General features: G+C 41.5%; 1 protein-coding gene across 6 annotated transcripts in view; it reads right to left on the bottom strand.

Moving 5' to 3' along the window:
• ubr4 (ubiquitin protein ligase E3 component n-recognin 4) overlaps positions 1-22,878 on the bottom strand; it is a 139,791-nt gene that overhangs the window by 102,052 nt on the left and 14,861 nt on the right. For all 6 annotated transcript variants that reach the window (XM_033048265.1, XM_033048267.1, XM_033048266.1 and 3 more), the window contains exons 10-28: positions 21,943-22,002; positions 20,373-20,563; positions 19,183-19,282; positions 18,271-18,408; positions 17,103-17,220; positions 16,154-16,341; positions 15,616-15,775; positions 14,611-14,696; positions 13,783-13,952; positions 11,994-12,276; positions 10,024-10,168; positions 8,469-8,548; positions 8,164-8,292; positions 7,175-7,357; positions 5,728-5,850; positions 4,335-4,564; positions 2,977-3,098; positions 2,121-2,218; positions 284-441 (exon numbers count right to left, since the gene is read on the bottom strand). In XM_033048265.1, the coding sequence (XP_032904156.1) occupies positions 284-441; positions 2,121-2,218; positions 2,977-3,098; positions 4,335-4,564; positions 5,728-5,850; positions 7,175-7,357; positions 8,164-8,292; positions 8,469-8,548; positions 10,024-10,168; positions 11,994-12,276; positions 13,783-13,952; positions 14,611-14,696; positions 15,616-15,775; positions 16,154-16,341; positions 17,103-17,220; positions 18,271-18,408; positions 19,183-19,282; positions 20,373-20,563; positions 21,943-22,002 (2,762 nt within the window). The remainder of the gene's footprint in view (positions 1-283; positions 442-2,120; positions 2,219-2,976; positions 3,099-4,334; positions 4,565-5,727; positions 5,851-7,174; positions 7,358-8,163; positions 8,293-8,468; positions 8,549-10,023; positions 10,169-11,993; positions 12,277-13,782; positions 13,953-14,610; positions 14,697-15,615; positions 15,776-16,153; positions 16,342-17,102; positions 17,221-18,270; positions 18,409-19,182; positions 19,283-20,372; positions 20,564-21,942; positions 22,003-22,878) is intronic.

Genomic DNA, 22,878 nt, shown 5'->3' with positions numbered 1-22,878 from the left:
TATGATCATGGCTGATCATCCTAAATCAGTACCCCGTTCCTGCTTTCTCCCCATATGCTGGATTCCATTAGCCCTAAGAGCTATATCTAACTTTGGAGTTCTCAGTGGAAATGCTCGAGACCTCTCATTGGCACAATGGGCCAGATGACATCCTTCCAGATTGTAGAGGGGACATTAAATATAGGAGTGATTAGTAACGGAAACTAATCACTCCCGTGCATTATGCTGCAGGGCAACGTCACATCTAACAGAGTGAAGATTGAAAATCCACTATTCAACGTACACTATGAGGTCACCGGTAAGCCTGACCAACGAAAGTAGAATGTGCTTCAGGCATGCAGCCAATGGCAGACTCTGATTGGACAACGTGCCAAGGTGTGCGGCCTGGATTGCACTAATGTAGCTCTCTGCTGGAATGATGTCATTTGCAAATGCATTTCGCTGTGAAGAAAACAAAAAGATAAAAATGAAGTCTCATTTAAACCCCTGAATTACATTCAAATTATTCATAACCTATGGATAACAGCTAGTACCAAACATGGGAAGGGATTTATCTGCCAATGTAGTATAATACGCTGATAACATTAGCACTAAGGATAGACAATGAATAAATCAATGGGCCTACATCAAAACATAACATTTAGCTCTATCAGTCCAAAGAAGCAGAAATCCAAATCTTTTAACATTTCATTTACCTACATTGCTTTACTCAATGTTGTCATAGTTGACCCTTCAATTAGTGGCTCATGATCATATAAGCCAAGGCTCTCTGGAAAAACATTTCTCCTGAATCTATTCAATATGGTGTCTAAACCTTCCTTAGACTAGATGCAAAATATTTTTGTCGTATCCATTCATACTTTTAAACACTGTTCTGATTCACCTCATAATATCCTATATTACTATGAAAAAGGCTCAATTTTACAATTAAAATCTGAAGAAGGGTTTTGGCCCGAAACGTTGGCTATTTCCTTCGCTCCATAGATGCTGCTGCACCCGCTGAGTTTCTCCAGCATTTTTGTCTACCTTCAATTTTACAATTCATTGTATTTGTTAATCCCTATTGATTAAGCTTTACTCATCTAAGACCAGAGTAAGTCACATGACCACATATGTTCTCAATATTTCAATTACTGTATTAGTGTAAAATATCATACAGCACGACAGGATCACCTCATAAGATTTCTCTGAAGTAAGGTACCATGCACCATGTGCACAATCATTCAAACCTTCCTCTATCATAACACAGCCTTTGAATTGGTGGAAATACATTTCAGTCTAAGTTCCATTTTTATTTTCTCTATTTCTTAAACTCTCTGGCTATAAATATCTGTGCATTATTGTGAAGAAAGACACAAAAAGCTGGAGTAATTCAGCGGGACAGGCAGCATCTCTGGAGAGAAGGAATACATTATTGTGAATTGAGCTTCATGTGCATGCAACTTATTAAACCTCGAAAGCTAAGACACTACATGGTATTTTTTAAATGGGTTGACAAAAGATCTGCTGCAATGTAACAGAAGGAGAAGATGACCCATAGCATACATTTATATAGTACCTTATCACACTATCCAGGAAAATGTCAAAGGATTTTAAATACAACAATTCCTCATAACTTATTTAACAAAATCTAAAAGCCATTCAGCATAATATTCTAGAAACAATTAATCACTATTTTATTAAATCAATTGTGGTCCAGAGATAATACCATGGGAAGTCACAGAGTGCTAGAGTAGCTCAACGGGTCAGGCAGCATCTCAGGAGAACGTGGATAGGCAATTTTGGGCAGGACCCTTCGTCAAGACACTTCATATCTTTCTACATAATACCATGGGATCATTAATGACCCATTCAATGGATGGTCATGTTCCATCTAATCATTATTACAAAACCATTTAATATCTAATGTATGTTCAAGAATAAATAAGGATGACGTAGCCTCTTGGACTGCAAGGGAATTATGATCTTGGGGATGAGGCACAAAAATATAGCTAAGGCCAAAGATTGATAGAGTCTTGACCCTTATTGAATAGCAGAACAGGCTGGAGAAGCCATTAGACTTCATCCTGCTCCATTTTACAATCTTGTACTCTGTTAAATGTGAACAACTTTTCACCTACCCATGATCCGATGTTGGGAAACTCATTGGTGTGGATGTTGTTCCATGTTTCACACAGTGTCTGAACAGCTGATGGAAGGTTCTGAACCACCAACTGAGCTGTAAACAGAATCACAATCAATTGGAATTATTTCAAGCAGGCAGTTCAGTCTTGTGTATCATGCAGAACAGAATACTTCTCACAGATACAACATCGACCTTAGGCAGACAGAATTTCTAGCTCTGCACGGCCAAAGTATAACCGAAGCATCACAACGAATGGACATTCCTTCAGTATCCATAATATGCTTGAATCACAGCCATTTCCCTCATTGACTTGCAGTTTTAATGCATATTTTTAATCCCAAGTAAAAAATGACTGATTAAAATAAACTTTACAGTACTCTATTGTTTTCCTTACATGAACCAATGTAATCGGGAATAATTTCAATGAATTTATCAGTATGGTAATGTCACACAATAGAGGTCCCAATGTCATACTGCAATTAGGATCAAAATTTCCAAATGGGATAAGAGAAAGGAAATTTAAAACCAGGATGATGGCATGTGACCAATTTCTGTAGCCTCTGTGGAAGATCAGTGTGCGCACACATTATGGTGGAACAAGTCTGAGATTTGATTAAATCAGCCTGCTAACGCCCATACCCAGCTTCATAGACTGAATGTCATGTGGCTGAAAAGATGGACGTCTATTGGGGACCTGAACAAGATGACAGTAGCCATGGCCAAAAAGGAAAGGATCAGAAGGAATGACTTTGTAAATTTATTTTTCAAAGATAAGAACAACTGCTGCAATTTATTCGACCTTCTTTACAGTGCCAATGATTAAACAGTTACAGAAGAGTTTCTGCCCTTACCAACAGTGTTGGTCTTGCAACGGGCAGATCCAATCGCCAGTGCTGCCGCGTAGCCTTGCAGCTTCTCCTCAGTTGGGCAGTCAGCCGAGCCCTCTTCACACAGGCTCCTCAACAGGTATGACCTAACATCAAACACCAAACAAGCAATTCATCATACACAAATTGTTTAAAAAAATCATAATCAAGACCTAAAACACCAGGATTTGCATTTCCCCAAGCACGAAATCATAGTCATACAGCATGGAGACAATCCCATAGGCCCAACTCATCCATGTCAACCAATTTGCCTAACCGAGCCACTCCCACATGCCCGTGCCTGGCCCATATCTCGCCCAAACTTTCTTATTCATGTATCTGTCTTAATGCTGTAATTGTACCTGCCTTTCCCATGGATGCTGCTGCACCCGCTGAGTTTCTCCAGCACTTTTGTCTACTTTCCCACTTCCTCTGGCAGCTCGGTCCAAATGCACACCATCCTCTGTACAAAAAACTTGCCATTCAGGTCAAGTCCCTTTTAAACCTTTCCCCTCACACCTTAAACCTACGCAGTCTAATTTTAGACTCTACTGCCCTGGGAAAAAGACTGTGGCTATTCATTTTATCTATGTCCTTCATAATTTTATAAACCTCTATAATGGCACGCCTCAGCCTTCTAAACTTCAGTGACATTGGGAAATGACCACAGCCCATTCACTGACATTTGCATTTACCCAGCTGACCCGCTGAGTAACTCTAGCATTTTGTGTCTATCTTCGGCAACTGCACATGCTAGTTCAATAATTAAAAGTTATTTTGCATTTATAAATGTATGTTCAATGGTTAGATTCAGTGTAAAGTTCCCCCCTAACAGTTCCATCAACATACAACAATTTAACCACAAGATGTAACCCCCATTGTTTAGTTTAGAGGTACAGCGTGGAAACAAGCCCTTTGGCCCACAGAGGCCGCCACGACCAGCGACCCCCGCACATTAACTCTATCCTCCAGACACTGGGGACAATTTACATTTATATCAAGCCAATTAACCTACAAACCTGTACGTCTTTGGAGTGTGGGAGGAAACCAAAGATCTCGGAGAAAACCCACAGTCACGGGGAGAACAGACAAACTCCGTACAGACAGCACCCATAGCCAGAATTAAATCCGGATCTCTGGCGCTGTAAGAGCTGTAAGGCAACAACTCTACCGTTGCACCACCGTGCCGCCCCTTTGCTGAAGTATGAGTTTCTTATGTGCAGTTGCTGCCCCGGAAGAACTTGATATCAAACAAAATTGTCATAAAAGCTAAATGTGGCCACTCCCAACATTTCAACTGGCAATTTTAATGTAAAAGAATGCCTGAGCATTCAGTTTTGTACCTGGTAAAAGTAGCATAGATGCTAATCAGCTGAAGAGTTGCAGGAAGCAAATTCTTTGTGATCTCAGATGTCTTGTGGGTATCAGTTTCTGCAGCCATCTTGGAAAAGTACTCATCCAAAGAAACCTGGATCTTTGATATAACTGCATCAAGCGTATAGATGGTCTGCATGTTGGGGAGCCGGTTGAGTGGGAGGATAGCGGTTGCATCAATTCCACTACAGGAGGAGACCTAAATTTGTAGGAGAACTCACTTCAAGCTCTTGAATGGATAGTAGCATAATTGTCAAATATCATTGTATATACGCTAAATGATAATGAAATACTTTCTGCAACTGGATCACGAAGAAGAATCCAGAATAATTGAACAAATAAAACTGTTACATAAAGGCACATTAGGATTTCCGATTAAAGCATGCAATTCACACACATACGTGTACAAAGACAAAAGTTTTAGAAGATCTGTTGTCTCAATCATTTTTAAAGAAGACAGCAACCAGCCAGGAGTTCCCAACAGCAACTTCTATTCCCAACACCCTTATCGCCTTGCTGATCAGAGACCACCATCTTGAGGTAACATATCATCCACATTAAAAATATATCATTACTACATTAATTCCTGTCTAACACCATGGGAGCCCTTTGACTATGCAGACTATAGCATTCTACAAATAAATTAATGAATAATAATAAATCCTTCCTTACTGTTCCCCTCTCGTCTACTCACATCCCTTTAAGGTAATCAAAAGAATCTGCGTCAACCACTCCGTGTGGTAATTCTGTCAGGGAGTTTACGGTAAAGAAAAACTTGCGAGAGAATGGAAGCAATAATATGGTGGCTGTGGTTCTAATTATCTCTGTGGTCTTCCCCACAGCCTCACCCACCCCCAGTTTCTTTCAGTAAATCTGGGCAAAGTTTACACAGCAGCGAAACAAGATATTCAGCTCACAGAACTTCAAACAATAGGCCTAGGAACCAGGAACAGGCCCTTTGGCCCATGTCTGTGCCGAAGATATAATTTAAACTAATCTCACCTGCCTGCACATGATCCATTACCCTCCATTCCCAGCACTTATCTAAAAGCCTCTTAAACACCACTATAATCAATGCCAGTGCCATCACCCCTGGCAATACGTTCCAGGCACTCTTCACTCTCTGTGTAAACAACATGCCCAGTATTGCTCCTGTTCTGGTCTTCTTGTTCCTTCTTCTCCTCATGAAAATACTTTGGTGAAATATTCTGAAAATACAGGAGGAACTATTTCCCATGGCTTTAAGATTATAGCCACAATGGCAGTACCACAGCCTATAATATCAAGGTTATTTCATCCTTAAAATAATAATAAAAAACACCACTTTCAGACAGACAGCACACTGGCCAGGCTTTTTCTTACCTGTCTGGCAACATAGTCCTCTGCAAGTTCCACATCATACTTCACAAAACTGCACTTGGCAACGGCCAGTTCTACCAGTGAGCCAGCATGGTCTGGCTTCATGCCCTGTCGCACCAGGTGATCCTGCAGCAAAGCAAAATCATGCATTAACAAGCCTCTCATTGAACAAGTCATGTTGAAAATAACTGCTTTACTCTCCATATCCTTTCCATGTTACCATGTAATCTTCTATCTGCTATTGTATGTAGATATGTTAATGGCTCAACATTCATTTCATGCACCATAGCATTGCAGTACAAGAATGATGGCCCTGTCCCACTGTATGAGTACATTCAAGTGCTCTCCTGAGTTTAAAAAAAATAATCAAACTCGTGGTAAGCACGTAGAATGAACGTAGCGGGTATATCGGAGCTCGGGGACGTCTCTTAGTGGCTCGTAACGCTAATGGCAGATATTCGGAAAGACTCGCTAACGGCAGGTAAGCTCGGGAAGACTCGTGAAGATTTTTCAACATGTTGAAAAATGTCCACGAGAGCCTTACGAGCGAGCGGCCATTACCGTAAATCTCCGAGTTCGAATCAAGGCAAACTCGGGGAGAACTCTTGAATGAACTCGTACAGTGGGACTGGGCTTTTAGTGTCTCATAGATGAAAGGTTGATGCAGAGGTAAAAGCTAAGGCAGCAGTAAATGATCCATGTGAATATAATCGCTTGTTCCCAATTGTTGCTCAGCGATGTCTGGCAGCTTCTTTGAAAAATGTAGTGATTTGGGCAGGACTGTGTTCTGCACCCTAATGGTGCAGACACTACTGGTTATTTGCCTCGATGATGACGTAGAACAATTTTGGCATGAACAGGGTAAACCTGGCATTAAGCAGCATCAAAAGAGGAAAACAGAGAAAATACGAGGTAAAATATAGCCATAAAGCAATATTTGAATACTTTGTGATATGGTGTGAACTAACAATCTAAACCTCTCAACAAATCTCAGTTTTTCATGTCTTTCTTTCCTGGTCCAATACTTGGCTCTTCAAAACATCAAGTTTCCCGACATTTAAATATTCACAAAATGAGATTATTTTTGACATGTATTAGGCCAGTTGGTAGAGATGCTGCCTCACAGCCGCCAGAGACCCGGGTTTGATCCTGACCTCGGGTACTGTCTGTGTGGAGTTTGCATATTCTCCCTGCGACTGTGTGGGTTTCCTTCAGGTGCTCCAATTTCCTCCCACATTCCAAAGACATGCAGATTTATAGGTTAATTGGCCTCTGTAAATTGCCTCTAATGTGTAAGGAATCGATGCAAAGGTGGGTAAAGAACTAGTGCGAACGGGTGATCGATGGTCGGCAGGGGCTTGGTGGGCAGAAGGGCCTGCTTTCATGCTGCAACTAAACGAATACTTCGCCTTTTGCACCACAAACCACTGGGCGTTTCATTTGTTAATACCTTGATCCACGTTGCATAGGAGCTGATACAAAGGCGCGATGACCATCGAAGCGTATGCAGGATGTCGCATTCACTAAGCTCCGCTGTGCTCATTGCCACCTGATTAACGTAGACTTTTGACGGAGGCACAACTCCTAGGATCCTCCACAAGATTAAGAAGTAATACTGAATGGAGCAAGCTTCCTAGAAGGAAAAGTCAACGAGAGAACAAAATTATAACAAAATGACGTGCAACGTAAAGCATAGGCCAACTGAAAAACAGAACTGGTTAATTCTACATCTGATGCAAACCTCATTAAATGGAAGCCTATTTTTCAACAGATCATACACAATCAATAATGTAGCAGAGAACCCCATTTTGTAGGGATGCTTATATTTTAGGAGCATTGTGAAACACACCACGGATGAATATTAGATACTTTTTTCCAAGGTGGAAATATCAAAAACTACAGGTCATTGCTTTAAGGTGAGAGAAGTAAAGTTTAAAGGAAATGTGTGGGGCAGGTTTTTTTTTTTTTTACACACAGAGAATGGTGGGTGCATGGAACTGCCTGGTGCCAGGGGTGGTGGAGGAGGAGATAGCGACACTAAAGAGGTTACATGGAGTTGCAGGGAAACACACCGACAATCCCCCACGCCCAGGACCAAGTAATAATTGTGCTTCAAAACATTCAAAGTTCATCGAAATTCCCATCTGGGATAAATAGAGACTTGCGTCATAACCAGAAACTATAAATTTAAGCTATACAGTAGAGTCAAATGGGCCCCATGACAAAGACTTCAAATCTTTGAGTCTTCAAAGATTTCAATTGATTGAAGTCTTTGAAGACTGTGCACTCATTTTACGTGGAAACAGCACTCATTCTACAAGTTGCTAAGCACCTGACAAAGAAAAGGATAGGGACAGAATACAGCTCCTTCATGTCCAATGGCCCCCTGCAGACTCTTGTGAGGGCTGAGGCTATGAGATATACACTCCTTGAACTTACCACAGGCGTTGCATTCTTGTGCTCTTCACGCTTGAGTGCATCAAACTGTGAGCCAGCTGACAACAGCAAGATCAGGGATGAATACAAGTCATCATACTTTAAAGCACCGCCATAGAGGACATCAAAGACCTGAAGAATAAATGGAAAAATAAGTGAAATAATAGAAATAAATGTTATACCAAACAGATAAAGAATCACCTCTTGGATGTATCCAATTTGCATGATTATCATTCAAGATTAAAAACAATTTAAAATATTTTTACAAGATTTCCAGGATGTGGAAAACTTAATTCCATGCTTCTCACCATCTCATCTAATCTGTTCCTGTCATCATCGGAAGTCTCATGAGAAAGAATGCTGTAGAATTTAGGCAAAGGAGCAGACTCTGGAAAATAAACAGTTGGACATCAGAAATCAAATCTAAGCCCAGCTTATGGTTAACTCTTCATTCATTGTTATACAGTGTATTACTTTAAGATTGTTCATAGACATTAATAACTCAGGGAGATAATCTTGTCAACTCTCAGAAATATATTGTCTTATGTCCACCAAACAAAATCTCTGGTTCCAAAACGTAGCCTTTTAAGTCACAAACCACTCCTTGTATCTATACTTTCGTATTGAGACCTGCCAAGGTTGGAGGTGGTGTCGGTGAATCTCTGCTTTAACTGGTAGGATTATTTATGTCCCTGAATGGTGGTGATGGGGAAGGTATAGGGACAGGCATTACATCTCCTAAGGTTGTACGGAGGGATGAGTGGGGAAGGGTAAGTGAGCCACAGAGTCACGGAGAGACTGGTCCCCATGGAAAGCAGAAAGTGATGGTGAGGGGAAGATGTGACTGGTAGTTGATCACGTTGTCGAGTCATAGAGTGTTACAGTGTGGAAACAGGCCCTTCGGCCCAACTTGCCCTCACCGGTCAACAATGTCCCAGCTACACTAGTCCCACTTGCCTGCGCTTGGTCCATATCCCTCCAAACCTGTCCTATCCATGTACCGGTCTGTTTCTTAAACGGTGGGATAGTCCCAGCCTCAACTACCTCATCTGGCAGCTTGTTCCATACACCCACCACCCTTTGTATGAAAAAGCTACCCCTCAGATTCCTATTAAATATTTTCCCCCTCACCTTGAACCTATGTCCTCTGGTCCTCGATTCCCCAACTCTGGGCAAAAGACTCTGTGCAATCTACCCGATCTATTCCTCCCATGATTTTGTACAGAAATGTTAAAGAATGAAACGCTGCATGTGGAGGATGCTGGGGTGAAAGTGAAGTTCCAAGAAAAATCTATCTCTATTCTACGTGAAGGGGAGGCGTAATGAAGGCAAGGTGTGAGTGAGGATTCCATCGAGAACAGCGGAGAGAAAGCACCGTTTAACGGGGAAGTCTGCATATTGTCTATAAAGTCGCATTTTGTGACTATTGACTGGTTAGCTGGATAGTCCTCTCAATTTAGTTATCAGATCCTAGATGTTTTCAAGAGTTTTGCAAGGTTGCATGCAAATGTCTTCGGCGTGTCAGAATTCAGTGCCTAGGTTATTCTCATTGTTTATTTGTTTTCTTCTTTAACAGGCCATGATACAACTTACTTTGTTGTTCTGCCTCTTGGAGGACATTTAAAAGTTAATAATTTCACAATTGGGACAGACTAAATGAGGATGACTGAATGGGTAATTACCACAATAAAGCAGGTTTTGGCCGTCTGAGACTGATTGCTGCTTCATAAACTCTAGATTAATTACTTAATTTAAATGTTACATTTTGCTCACACAAGATGACCAGTCTGCAGACATCTTATCAGTATTTATCTTTTGACTTCCAATACCTATCCCTCCATGTTAACCGTTTCTTTGCCTTACCTGTCCCAATGTGTTTCGCCCAGTTTTCTTCAACCTCTTTAAATCCATGGTAAAATGGCACTTGAATGCGCCGGCCAGAATCTTGTGTACCACTGGAACTGGAACCAGCAGTGCAGGCTGGTGGAGTGAGTAGATTGTACTGAATCTAGAAACAAAAACACTCACAATCTTAATCAAATGCTTCTTCTAATAAGTGCAGCCCAATTAACATTCTAATATTACATTTATGCCCCATATCATTCTGAAAAAGCAGAGGAAGAAGCAAAGCAATTCTCTGGTGTGTAAAACAGGCAAGGTCGCAGCTGTAAATTATCCATATGAGGCTATGTAGGCAAACAAAATGGTAGGTTTGGATTAGAATTTGTAAGGGGTCAAAGATGAAGTATAAAGCAATGGCTGAATGGAAAGCAGAAAGGGGCTGAAAGTGGAACAATGACATGGAAGCAAATAAATCAGTTTACATATTCTGTTGTGCTGCAGCAAGTAAGAATGTCATTGTTCTATCAGGGACACATGACAATAAACACTCTTGACTATTACAGGATGGATGGAAGGAAAACAGAAGCATGTTAAAAATAAAACACAAAGTGCTGGAGATATTCAGCGGGTCAGGCAGCATCTGTGGAGGAAATGAACAGACAATGCTTTGTACAGACTGATTAAACTTATTAAAATATTGAAGCAGAAACAAATGCAGAAAATCAGACTTGATCTAAATAAATTATGGAGACATTGAATTGAATCCTTTATTTGTCATTCAGACCTTTCGGTCTGAACGAAATGTCATGAGATTCAGTTTGAGAGAATATCTTAATTAAACAGATGAGAAATGAATAATAACACTCTTTTATTCTAAGTATTTAATCACTCTTTCTGCCAACACAGCAAAATAATCCTGTCATGCCTGCTGGAATAGAATAAATGGACCAAGATTCATACATTCCATCGATGGCACTGCAGCTCATGTTGCTTCAAGTGCTTAGTCCAACTTGATGTCCTATATCTGTTAGTCCTGGTTATGAATGCCTAAAGGTTGTTCAGCTGTGCAGAGGTTGTATCCTCTCTTTGACCAACCCCCAAAAAGAAAATAGCAGGTGGAAGATAATTTTGCAACAATTGAAGGTTGCCACAATATTTTACGGTTACTAAATCTGCCATACGACTATTTTTTTACTTTATTCAATTTCCACAGCTTGAACAAGTGTCAGAACATGACGTTGAACACTTCTCCACAGATTTGACCCTTTTCTTATAATCTAACAAATTTTAGCTCTGGTGTTCATCTTCGTGTACTTCATGAAGATCATAGATGTTCATTTTTGTTCTGGAGGGGGGGGGGGGGGGGGGAGTGGAGGTGTTGGTGGTGGACCAAGTAACTCTGCATTTAACAAACTTTTTCCCAAGCACTGACAAGAATGCAGTAATTATAAGAAAATTCAACCAAGGCATTTTAAATTATTTGTTTAGTCCCAGATAGATTGTTGAGCAGCAATTATAATTTTTTTCCACCATTAGAAATGCAATCAACACCTCATTCTACAAAAGGTAACATGTTTGGACATAAACCATAAATGTCTGAAACTTGGATTGATTCATCAACTTCTACAAATGATATGAGAGTCCACAACAGAGTTGCATGAAACTAATGACAGAACCTCCTGTGCTTGACCGCCTTCGTTTAGAAGTTAGCTACATGGATACAAAAGGCTAAGACGGATATGGTCCAAATATGGGCAGGTAGGACTAGCATAGATGGGCATCTTGGTCAGCATGGACTAGTTCGGCCAAAGGGCCTGTGTCCGTGTTGTGTGACTCCATGACTCTAAGTTGCTCCCTGAATTTCTCCACTATGCTGACAACCTCAGTGGTACCTCTCCTTGCCAATTCCAAGCCATTATACTGAAGATCCAGCGTTTATAGGTTTATTTACACAATATAGATTTTCAACCACCCACTCCACTGGTACTTACCTGTTCAAATAGGTAGATTGGGACTTTTGAATACTGCTGAAGAACATATTCAAAGACCAGCAGCAATCGGGCAAGTGTTAGTGGCACACATCGAATTTGATTCTCTGCCTTTGATGCCACCTCAACAATCACTTGTACGCACATGGTGACCACCATACGCCGGCCGCTCTCCGAGAAGTTATGGAAAATTAGCAGCAGAAGTTGAAGATGCTCAACATTTAGATCTTCTGAGTCAGTTGGCACCACACCCTGGAATATGTTCTGCTTAAGTGTCCCAATAAACCTGTCGTGGGAAAGAGATAATTATCCACATAAGAGAATGCAGGAAATATTGCGTAGCAATTAATGATCTTGGGAAAGTTAAACATTCCAAACTACATAGTTAAAAACATTGAGGCCTTTAATCTACTCTGTTTGTGATTCTATATGTTTATGGTTAATCACAATTAAAATCTAGGTTCAATTATAATATCCAATTGTCACTAAATCAGCAATACTAACAATAAGAGATGCTTCAGTTCAGCATTGCATACAGATCAAAGGACGAAACTGGGCAACTTCTTTTCATTTACTTTTGGTGAAAATTTTTGAATTTGATTCCTTTATTGTCATTCAGACCTTTCGATCTGAACGAAATTACGTTGCCTGCAGTCATACACAGTAACAATAAATAACAAGACATACAATAAACACAAATTAACATCCACCACAGTGAGTTCACCAAGCACCTCCTCACTGTGATGGAGGCAAAAGTCTTAGTCTCTGTCTCTTCCTTCCTTGTTCTCCCTCTGTGCTGAGGCGACCCAGGCCGAAGATGCCGCCCTCCAGTCCAGCGGATCTCCGTGGTGATGTCACCGCTGCCGAAAGCCGGAACGCCGTCTCCGCTCCGAGTCGGCCAGCCACAGCCTCAACTCCGAGTCCCGCAGCCACAGCTCCGAGTCCCGCAGCCTCAGCTCCGAGTCCCGCAGCCTCAGCTCCGAGTCCCGCAGCCTCAGCTCCGAGTCCCGCAGCCTCAGCTCCGAGTCCCGCAGCCTCAGCTCCGAGTCCCGCAGCCTCAGCTCCGAGTCCCGCAGCCTCAGCTCCGAGTCCCGCAGCCTCAGCTCCGGGCCGCTGCATCAGCTCCGAGTCCCGCAGCCTCAGCTCCGAGTCCCGCAGCCACAGCTCCGAGTCCCGCAGCCTCAGCTCCGAGACCCGCAGCCTCAGCTCCGAGTCCCGCAGCCTCAGCTCCGAGTCCCGCAGCCTCAGCTCCGAGTCCCGCAGCCTCAGCTCCGAGTCCCGCTGCCTCAGCTCCGAGTCCCGCTGCATCAGTTCCGAGTCCTGCAGCCTCAGCTCCGGGCCGCTGCATCAGCTCCGAGTCCCGCTGCAACAGCTCCGAGTCCCGCTGCCCCAGCTCCATCCCACAGCCCCAGCCCCAGCCAAAAGCTGGAACGCCGCATCAGCGAGTCGGGCCACCGCTGCCTCGGCCCCGAAGACGGCCAGCTGGTAAGTCCTGGCTGGCTCTGCCTCCGGAGCCTCGCGGTCGGTCGCAGGTTGGAAACTGCCAGCTCCGCCATTAGGCCTCAGCGCAGACGGAGGCAGAGAAGGGGCATACGACAAGAAAAAGTCGCCTTCCCCCGAAGGGAGAGACAAAAAAACATGTTTCACTCCCCCCCCCCCCCCATAACACAACCTAATAAACTAAAACTTAGCCAAAACAAGACAACAAAAAAAACACCAACAAAAAGTAAAGACAGACGGACTGCAGGCGAGCCGCAGCTGTTAACAGCGCCGCCATTTCCGGATTTCTTACCTTTCCCAGATTTTCATGCACTCTGGTACATCTGGATCACCCTGTGCCTTGGCTTTGTGCTGCCAGATTAATAGCAAGCGTGACAGTACAGAGAGGCTCTGTGAGTGAACATACAATGGCCACGGACCCTCTGAAAAAGGCGCGACCCCCAGTTGCTGCAGCAGTACGTTCTGGATAAAAATTAATATTGCAGTTAATATTGTGATGTTGAATGCGATTGGCGCAACAAAAGACTCGTACACAATACCAGATTCCTGATCTGCAAGATACTACATTCAAAATGTATCCATTTAAAAAAAAATCAACAGAAACAGTACAATCAGATTTCAGTTTGAATGTTCTGCAATGCTACCAGTCAGGTGCAGGAATTTAAATTGGCCTGCTCTTGCAATAACATGAAACATCCATGTTATACATATTCATATGTGTTCATGATCACTGAAGGACATGGGCTGTTCCTCTGCTGACGCCCTTCTCCCCGGGGTCACTCCTTTGGCAGAGAACAAAATGGGGAAAAAAACTTCTCAGAAAGACGGATATGTAAACGTGGTATTTATATCAAATTATTAAGTTTGAATTATTTAAGTGATGGTCACTAAAAAGACCAAAACTGTGATCAAAAGCCCCAAATTTTATTTCTAACATATGTTATTCACAAAAGACTATTTCACAGATATTAAGAAATGAATCCAAATATCATTCATTTTCATTTAACTTGTTTCATTGCATTTTGTGGCAACATTAATAAGCAACAAAAAGCACACACAAAATTATATTATCATTGCTAACTGAAATCGAAGGACAGTCAGTGAACCACAGTGGACTCACCTGCAGGATTGGTGATGGGAGGTCAGAGGTAACCATGGAATGGTTAAAGTGATACAATGCAATGGCAAATTCCTCATCTGATGACCCTGTGCATAAAATAAAAAATGAGCACAAAGAGAGAAGGGAAAGGGTACCACAACACAAGCAGAATTTGTTTGAACAAGGGTCTCGACATGAAACGTCACCTATTCCTTTTCTCCAGAGGTGCAACTATCTCCATCTTTTTGTGTCTATCTTAGAATTAATCCAGTCTACTTCTCATCATTACAGAAGTCATTATTCCAGGAAACACAACATTTTAGTAGTCAATTTCATATCAAATTGGAACCCATAATTGTCAGGATTTTAAAAGACCAAGTTAACCCTTTTCGATACATGCAAATCCTCCCTCCGAGTTTGGCACATCATTGGATGCCCACAAATCTTTCGTTTTTCAACCCCATATACTCACGGTGCCCCATCTCTCCAACTATCGCCCCTTTCCATATCTACTTCCTCCTCTGGGATCACATTTAACGTCTCCTCTCTCCCCACCTGACAAATATTTCTCTCTTTTTCATCTCTAAACTTTGTCCATTCATCTGCCCACCAACACCCCCACCCCCCTGTATCCACCTGTGAATTGCAGAGGCTTTGTCGCACTCCCACCTCTTTTCCAGCTTTACTCCTCCTACTACAATCAGTCTGAACAAGGGTCCCAATCTGAAAAGTCACTTATCTATGTAGTCTAAACCTGCTGGCTGACCAGCTGAGTTCTTCCAGCACCAGCATCTGGGGTTCCTTGTTTCTCAATGCTCTGTTTATGGTGGTGAGGGGTACCCACAGCAGTGTCCTGGCAAATCATCTTTATCCAATGAATTACAATTGAACCAGTTCAAGCTTTCATTAGCTGTCTCACTACTTCCGTAGTAAATAGGCTGAAAGATGTGCCTTAGACATAAGCAAACATTGCACTCCAAAGCCAAGCCTGCTTATTATTCACTAACACTGAAGTAGCATCCTAACCTTTGGTTCCATCTTTGTCCACATCTTTGATGATGCTTGCTAGTGTCATCATATGTTGTTCAGTCAAAGAAACACTCAGGTAATTCCGGATGAAGTTGTTCCTCGAGTTCAGCATTGAAGATGTAATGAAGTTGAGGATGCCTGAAGCCAGGCTGAGAAACTGGAAGACAATTTATTTAAATAATTTAAACATGGAGATTTTACTAGAACTGAGGTAATCTCATTCGCAAGTACGATCCTCAATTCCACTTCCAATGTAATTTGAGCCCAAGGTGTGTCTTAATCTAATATTTAGTTCTATATATAAGGAACAAATCTGAAAAACCACACAGCAATTTGATGTACCAAATGATTTAAGAGTTAACTTTCAATAATAAAGACAATATGTAGCTTAGTTTCACAGATTAGTTTAAAAAGCCAGCCCCACAAATTATTTAAATATGAGAGATCCAGAACTAAAACAAAAATATTTTGACCTCCTGATTTATTAAAAACAGCTTGCCATGATATTCGACATTTGTTGCTGGAATTCACTCACCAGCTCGGGGTCTCTGCGACTCGCTAGTATGTTGCCATTCTCCACAGTACTCTGCTTATTTGGGCTCTTCAGCCGTGGGGAGCTCTCCAGGGGAGGGGGTGGTGGAGGAGGGGGTGGTGCTGATTTTTCCTTACTGGGTGAGATAGTCTCTTCAAACCATTGGCCAAGAATCGGCTCACTGTCGTCATCTATAAAGTACAACACATAAATTGTTCAAAGCAAGAGTAATTCAAGTAACAGTAGCACAACTTGCATCGCAATCAGGAATGAATTACAAATGTAACGTGCAGTTGCAGAATTATAAAGGACAAAAGGAAACCATCCAATCTACCCAGCCCCTTCCAGGATGACCAAAAGTGTCCTATATTCCTGCCCTTACTCCAATGTATGGAATATGCTTGTTTGTTCCAGTCTCCAAATATCCACGTTCAAAACTTTGTTAATGATTTCAGGATCCACCGGCGTAACTGTGGGGAACTACACATTGCAATAATGTGCTAAAATACTCTCAACCCTTTCCTTGAAATTTGATTTGGCGAATATCATCCGATTATCAATCCAAGTCAAGTGTGTTTAATTGTCATTTGTACCTAACACAGAACAATGAAGTTCTTCCTTGTAGCAGAGGAGGTCTGCAAACCCAATAATAGGTCTGTAACCACTGATAAATAGAAATAATTGTTCAATCACCAGCAGATATACTAAATGGAAGTCATTCAGAATTTTGAATGTATCTAGCAGATCTTTTTCATAGCTGTTCTAATTCTAATGCCATTGGAATGTGTTGAAAACTAAATGGCACTAAAGCCGTACCCAGAAATAATTGATAATTTAGAATTTTATTGCAGTTTGTGTTCTGTAAATCTGGAAAACGCCTGGGCCACGCATCATAAATTGACCATTTCAACCCACATTAAGTCTCAGAACACAACATAAATCCTGAGATTACCTTGACTACTGTCCTCTTCAGTGCTACTGAAATCATCTTCATAATAAGTGTTTGAATCAGTGGACGCACTGACATCACTACTCACAGAACCTTTGCGCTGCCGTTGAAGGACACAAGCCTAGAGGTGTAAAATGATAACAATTTTAATCACCACATCTACAACCTGGTAAATATAATAACACTATGCACAGGCCAAGACAGGAAATTCCTATAGGATGAGCATGAGCATTAGGTGTAGGGGAGCATTGTTCCCAAAGGGTAACATGACCTTACATTTGTACAGCATGAACAGTGACTCTCTATAGGAAACTGAACACTGCGGAAAACATTTGAATGTCTTTACCAAACAACTTTCTCAATATGATGCTGGTACAAAGGTACAATTGCAATGAGCCCCGATCAAACCAATCTGCATTCTGTTGAGTAGGGCAATAAATAGTCACCAAGCAAGAGATACAGCACAGATTCTTCAGAATTACATTGAGATGATGATAACGAATGATGATACACTGACACAATCAGTTCTATTCTTTAGTTTAGGTGGTTAATGGATAAGATAAGGTGTTTGGAATCATAAAGAGGGAAACAATCTCCTCCACTGAGCAATTTAAAACAAGACTATACAACAAAATTGGAGATGAACCATTGAAGGGTGAAACCATGAAGGTCACGTGCCCCCACACAAAGGCCAATGAAAGGTGTATTTTTTCCCCCCAAATAAATGTGGAAATAAAAACAACCTTCATTTTTAAGTCTTTTAGGTGTAGGGCAGCGTTGTTCCCAAAGGGTAACATGATCTTACATTTGTTGGCAACCATTATTTTAATACCAGTGCATTAATTTTGTGTTGACAAATATAAATGAACTACACATAATCATACTGTTACACTATGATTGAATCACTAACCTCACAAAAGATAAAATCTTCAAGAGAGTCATTGAGACCATTTAATCTTGTTACAAGGACACTGGACAAATGTTGGAAACCAAGAAAGAATGCATGAACGGGAGGGTGGAGGGAGGATCTGGTTAGTCAGATTGAGGACAATCGTGAGATATGGGGAAGAAGTAAATCCGCAAGTTATTTGCGAACTGTTCAACAAAGAGTCAGCACAAACATGGCGGCCAATTTGGCATCATTGCGGCACTCTATTGTAGAAGTGGTTACCTTTCTATAAGATGTTGACAAAAGTGTGAAAAGCAAGTTGGTGAGGGGAACAGATTCAATCAGTCTCTGGACACGCTGAATGGAGGAGCTCTGTGCCCTTATATTTAGCTCTGCAGGTGGACCGTCGCCTCTCCAACCCTGTTGAAATCAAAATGATCCATTGTTACACCGTGTCCAAATAACCAGGTAAATTTACATATGAAAAAAAGATCCGCTTTATAGTATGCACGTGCACAGTTTGTACTCAAAAGGTAAACATACAATTTAGCTTTGTATTACCGTCTGTTCAACATCAGGCCTGCCATCTTTGGGTGGGACTTTAAGTTATGATCCTGATTGCCCACTAAGGTAAATATAAATGATATTTTGGGATATTTCAAATGACAGCAGGCAAGATCAATCCAATATCTTGAAACAATATTTATTCCTTAAGCAAACTCACTGAAATGTTACCAGGATATTATATTTTTTTGAATAAACTTGCGTACACATACACTGCAGGTATTCTGAGCATAGCAGGGTGCACAAACAAATGAGGGGTTGACAAGTTTGTCTTTTATTGTCATTAACAGCGTAGCTTCTTGCTACTTTTCATGAACCATTTCCATCATGCTTCAAAAGAACAATGTGCTGGGATAACCAAGGTCCCAAGGAAAGAGTTATAAACTTAAATCATTATTTTACACTTCCATCTAGTTGTTTTTTGTTTGAAGAGAGACACAAAATGCTGGAGTAACTCAGTGGGTCAGGCAGCATTTCTGGTTGTTTTTTCATTTATACACACAGATCTCTGACGCATTTAACCTCCGCTTCACTTTTTATCCTGAAAAATCCCAATTCTAGGCTTATGTCAAAAAGCTAAACAGGTTTCTCATGTGTACCTGTGTACTAAACTCAAGAGCTGCCACTTACCCTGTAGAGAGCCTCCACTTGTAGATCTTGAAAGAGTGACGTCAACAGTTTGATAGCATGATTTGCCAGAACCACAGACAAAATGCCAAATCCTTGATGTCTGCAGGAAAGGAAGTCAGACTAATGTCAACCTTTTTATTGAACTACATGAGGCCATCGGTTTGAAACATTTTAGACTATCCGGGCACTAGACAATGCAGACAGAATTTTAACAAGATGGGTAAGCTAGGACTATATTCCCTGAAGTGTTGGAGGCTGAGGGGTGATCTTATAGAGATGTATAAAATCATAAGGGGAAAATATAGGGTAAATGCACAGAGACTTTGACCCAGAGTAGGAGAATCAAGAACCAGAGGACATAGGTTTACAGTGAGAGGAGAAATATTTAGGAAACTGAGCGGTAACATTTTCAACAGATGGCGGTGGGTATATGGACAAGCTGCCAGAGGAGGTAGTTCAGGAAGGTACTACTACATCATTTAAAAATACATTTGAACAGGTAAATGGATAGGAACGGTTGAGAGGGATGTGGGCCAAACGTGGGACGCTGGGTCTAGCAAACACGGGGCATCTTGGTCGGCATGGCAAGTTGAGTTGAAGGGCCTGTTTCCGTGCTGTATGACTATGACTCATTTTGATCTGCTGTCCTGTTCCAGATACAAATATGAACTTGCCTGGACCATTAGTATTAAAAAGCAAAGATAACATTGAATTTTTTTATAAAACCTAACATTGAGAACCCAAGATTAAAAAAAACCTCATCATGCCAGAGTGGAAAGTTGGGTGCCTGGAAAAGCACTGCCAGCGCTGGCCCACGGTGGAGGCAGATACGATAGTGGCATTTGAGGTAGGCACATGAATATATGCAGGGAATGCAGGGATATGGATCATGTGCAGACAAATGAGGTTAGTTTATCTCGGCACAAGCATTGTACGTCAAAGGATCTGTTCACGTGCTCTACTCTTCTATGTTCTATTGAGCAATAGAAAAATAAATTGGTTTATATGAATTTTGCCAATGGTTTGATTTTTCAAAATTTACTGATTTTATTTGGAGCTGAGAGAAGGAAAAAAAAGCAAAATGAGTGTCAAATCATTGTTGCTGACTGGAAGTAGAACCCAAGGAGTTTATTGCGCAATTAACCTCTTTCGAGAAACTCTAGTACATTATCCATCGATTGTTCACTCACCCTTTAACAGGCGCTAATTTGGGCGACCCAGCTCCTTCTTTCGCACGAGCAGCAATGTCACGGACTCGAAGTGCAGCCAGTGGGTCTTTCTCTTTCCCCTTGTCAGCCAGCGCTGCAGGACTAAGGTTCAGGATCAAGTAGAGGCTGTTTAGAAGGCACCAGGCACCCAATAATTGGAAGTTTTGATAATGCTGGGGAGAAAGTACAAATTATTATTTTTTTTATAACTGGCAACAGATAAAATATTTTCAACATTTTGCTTTCAAAACGTATAAATACTTTACATATTTCAGTCAGGACAGCATCCCATTTGTTTCATTCAAATCTTTCAGCTGTTCCATAGCAAAGAATATCTTTAGATAAATTGCAAACAATGCCACAAGGTATTTCCTTCTATACATTTACAGTTGCTACGTATAATATTAATTTCCATCCTCAATGCTCTCTCAGCAAAATACTCTGAACCTGTGATACATAATGCATTGTTCAGTTTAACGAGCAACTAGTAAATGAAACCACAAGTATAAAGTCGTGTTCGCTCCATTGTTGTCATCTACTCAGAGGACAAAATTACTGGCTTGATAACCTATACATATCGAACTGAGACAATCGGTTGACAGGTCGACATAAGTGCTGGAGAAACTCAGTGGGTGCAGCAGCATCTATGGAGCGAAGGAAATAGGCAAAGTTTCGGGCCGAAACCAAGGGTTTCGGCCCGAAACGTTGCCTATTTCCTTCGCTCCATAGATGATGCTGCACCCGCCGAGTTTCTCCAGCACTTTTGTCTACCTTCGATTTTCCAGCATCTGCAGTTCCTTCTTAAACAATCGGTTGACAGACTGGGAACATACAAGAGGATTGCAGAACATTTCCATCAGTACACTGCAATAGAGCAGAATCTATGGGATTATTATGAATCTATTTCAATAATATCTCCTTCCTCTGACTTCCACGTTAATTAAAGTAAGAACTCCAAGGACCAGAGCATCAATCTGCCAACGCACACCATCTGGTCTCGGACACAATGCTCTCATGTCTGAGTCCAGGTTGTTACTAGGCAAGTCTTCTGGAGTTTCCAATCTCACACTGTCATTGAACCTGCATCATCCAGATTGTGCATGGAATTCAATTGGACCTGTGACACAGGGTTTGCTATCCGGGGACTAACATTAGCAATTAGAACAGGACAGCTGTACAGCACAGGAACAGGCCCTTTGGCCCGTGAGATCTGTGAAGAACGAGATTAATTAAACCAAATTAAACTACAATTCTGACCTATCTAACCGACTAATGCCTCTCATAATTTTGTCTCCCCTCAACCACAAAGATTCCAGAGGGAAATAATCCAAGTCTGTCCATTCTCTCCTCATAACCATTGCACTCCAATCCAGGCGGCATCTTGATGGACTTCTTTATACCCTCATTATTCATGTAATTGGATGCTAAGAGCCAGACAATACTACAAATACAGCTAAACCAAAGTTTTAGGGCTGCAACATGACTTCCTGATTCTTGTGCTGAAATGCCCCAACCAATGAAGCATACCAAACGTACTACAGAGACATCTTACCTCCCCACCTGCGCGTCGTGAGCTGTTAATTGCTTGACCGATCATGTCATAAATTTCCAACTGCAATGATAAATGAAATATTAATTTAGTGCTGCATTCAAGCAATCAGGAAATGCCTTATATACATCCATATCACACCCGCAGAGCCAGAACGTGGAGAAGGAGGAGGACAATGGCAAGATGATTCATACCTTGAGTTTTACGGCTTACAGCAAAACATGTTATATAGCTGAATGACAACCCCGTTGTTGATGCTTTAAATTATTAACAAATAGCATGGTTCCTAACTAAACCAAGTTGAACAAAAACTGAAAATTGTCAGAATTAGAATATATCCTGCAGAAAGGTTCAAGACGTGCTTTTAGCATAGTCCTTTAATCTCTTAACCTGCTCAGATCCAGTTAGCCATAATAACTACATGAATTTATCTTGTAGCAGTTCCAATGCAGCTGATGTGAAACATACAAAAGGACTGCCCTCATCCAACTTAACAGGACAAGCATGTGAAAAAAAACTTCATAAAGAAACAAAACTACTGAAGAAGAAGGCACTGAAGATCCAAGGATGATCTAGCAGCTACTTGAGAAAGTACATTCTGGGAATCAGGACTGTGATATAGCAGCACACAGGATGGCACTAAGAATCGCAACAGCCATCCTAGTAAGTGCCTCACAAACCACCCACCTGCCCGTACCATGAGGCACTTAGACTAGCCCAAAATGTCTGTGGTTCCCACAATGGCCTCGTCAGTCACCTCAGAACCGAAGGAGGAAAAGTCCTCCTTGATGCCAAGGGACTGCTTAAGACAATGACGACTCAAATGCCTGCATGAAATTGGGATTCTCCTCAACTTATTCCCTGATTGATCACTATCTTATTCTAACCAGCATCTGGCTTGGCAGAGTAACACACTCGCTTTTATCTGAACAACATTAA

The sequence above is a fragment of the Amblyraja radiata genome, chromosome 31 (genome assembly GCF_010909765.2).
Source record: "Amblyraja radiata isolate CabotCenter1 chromosome 31, sAmbRad1.1.pri, whole genome shotgun sequence".
Taxonomy (NCBI): domain Eukaryota; kingdom Metazoa; phylum Chordata; class Chondrichthyes; order Rajiformes; family Rajidae; genus Amblyraja; species Amblyraja radiata.
This window is presented reverse-complemented; position numbering and strand designations above follow the sequence as displayed.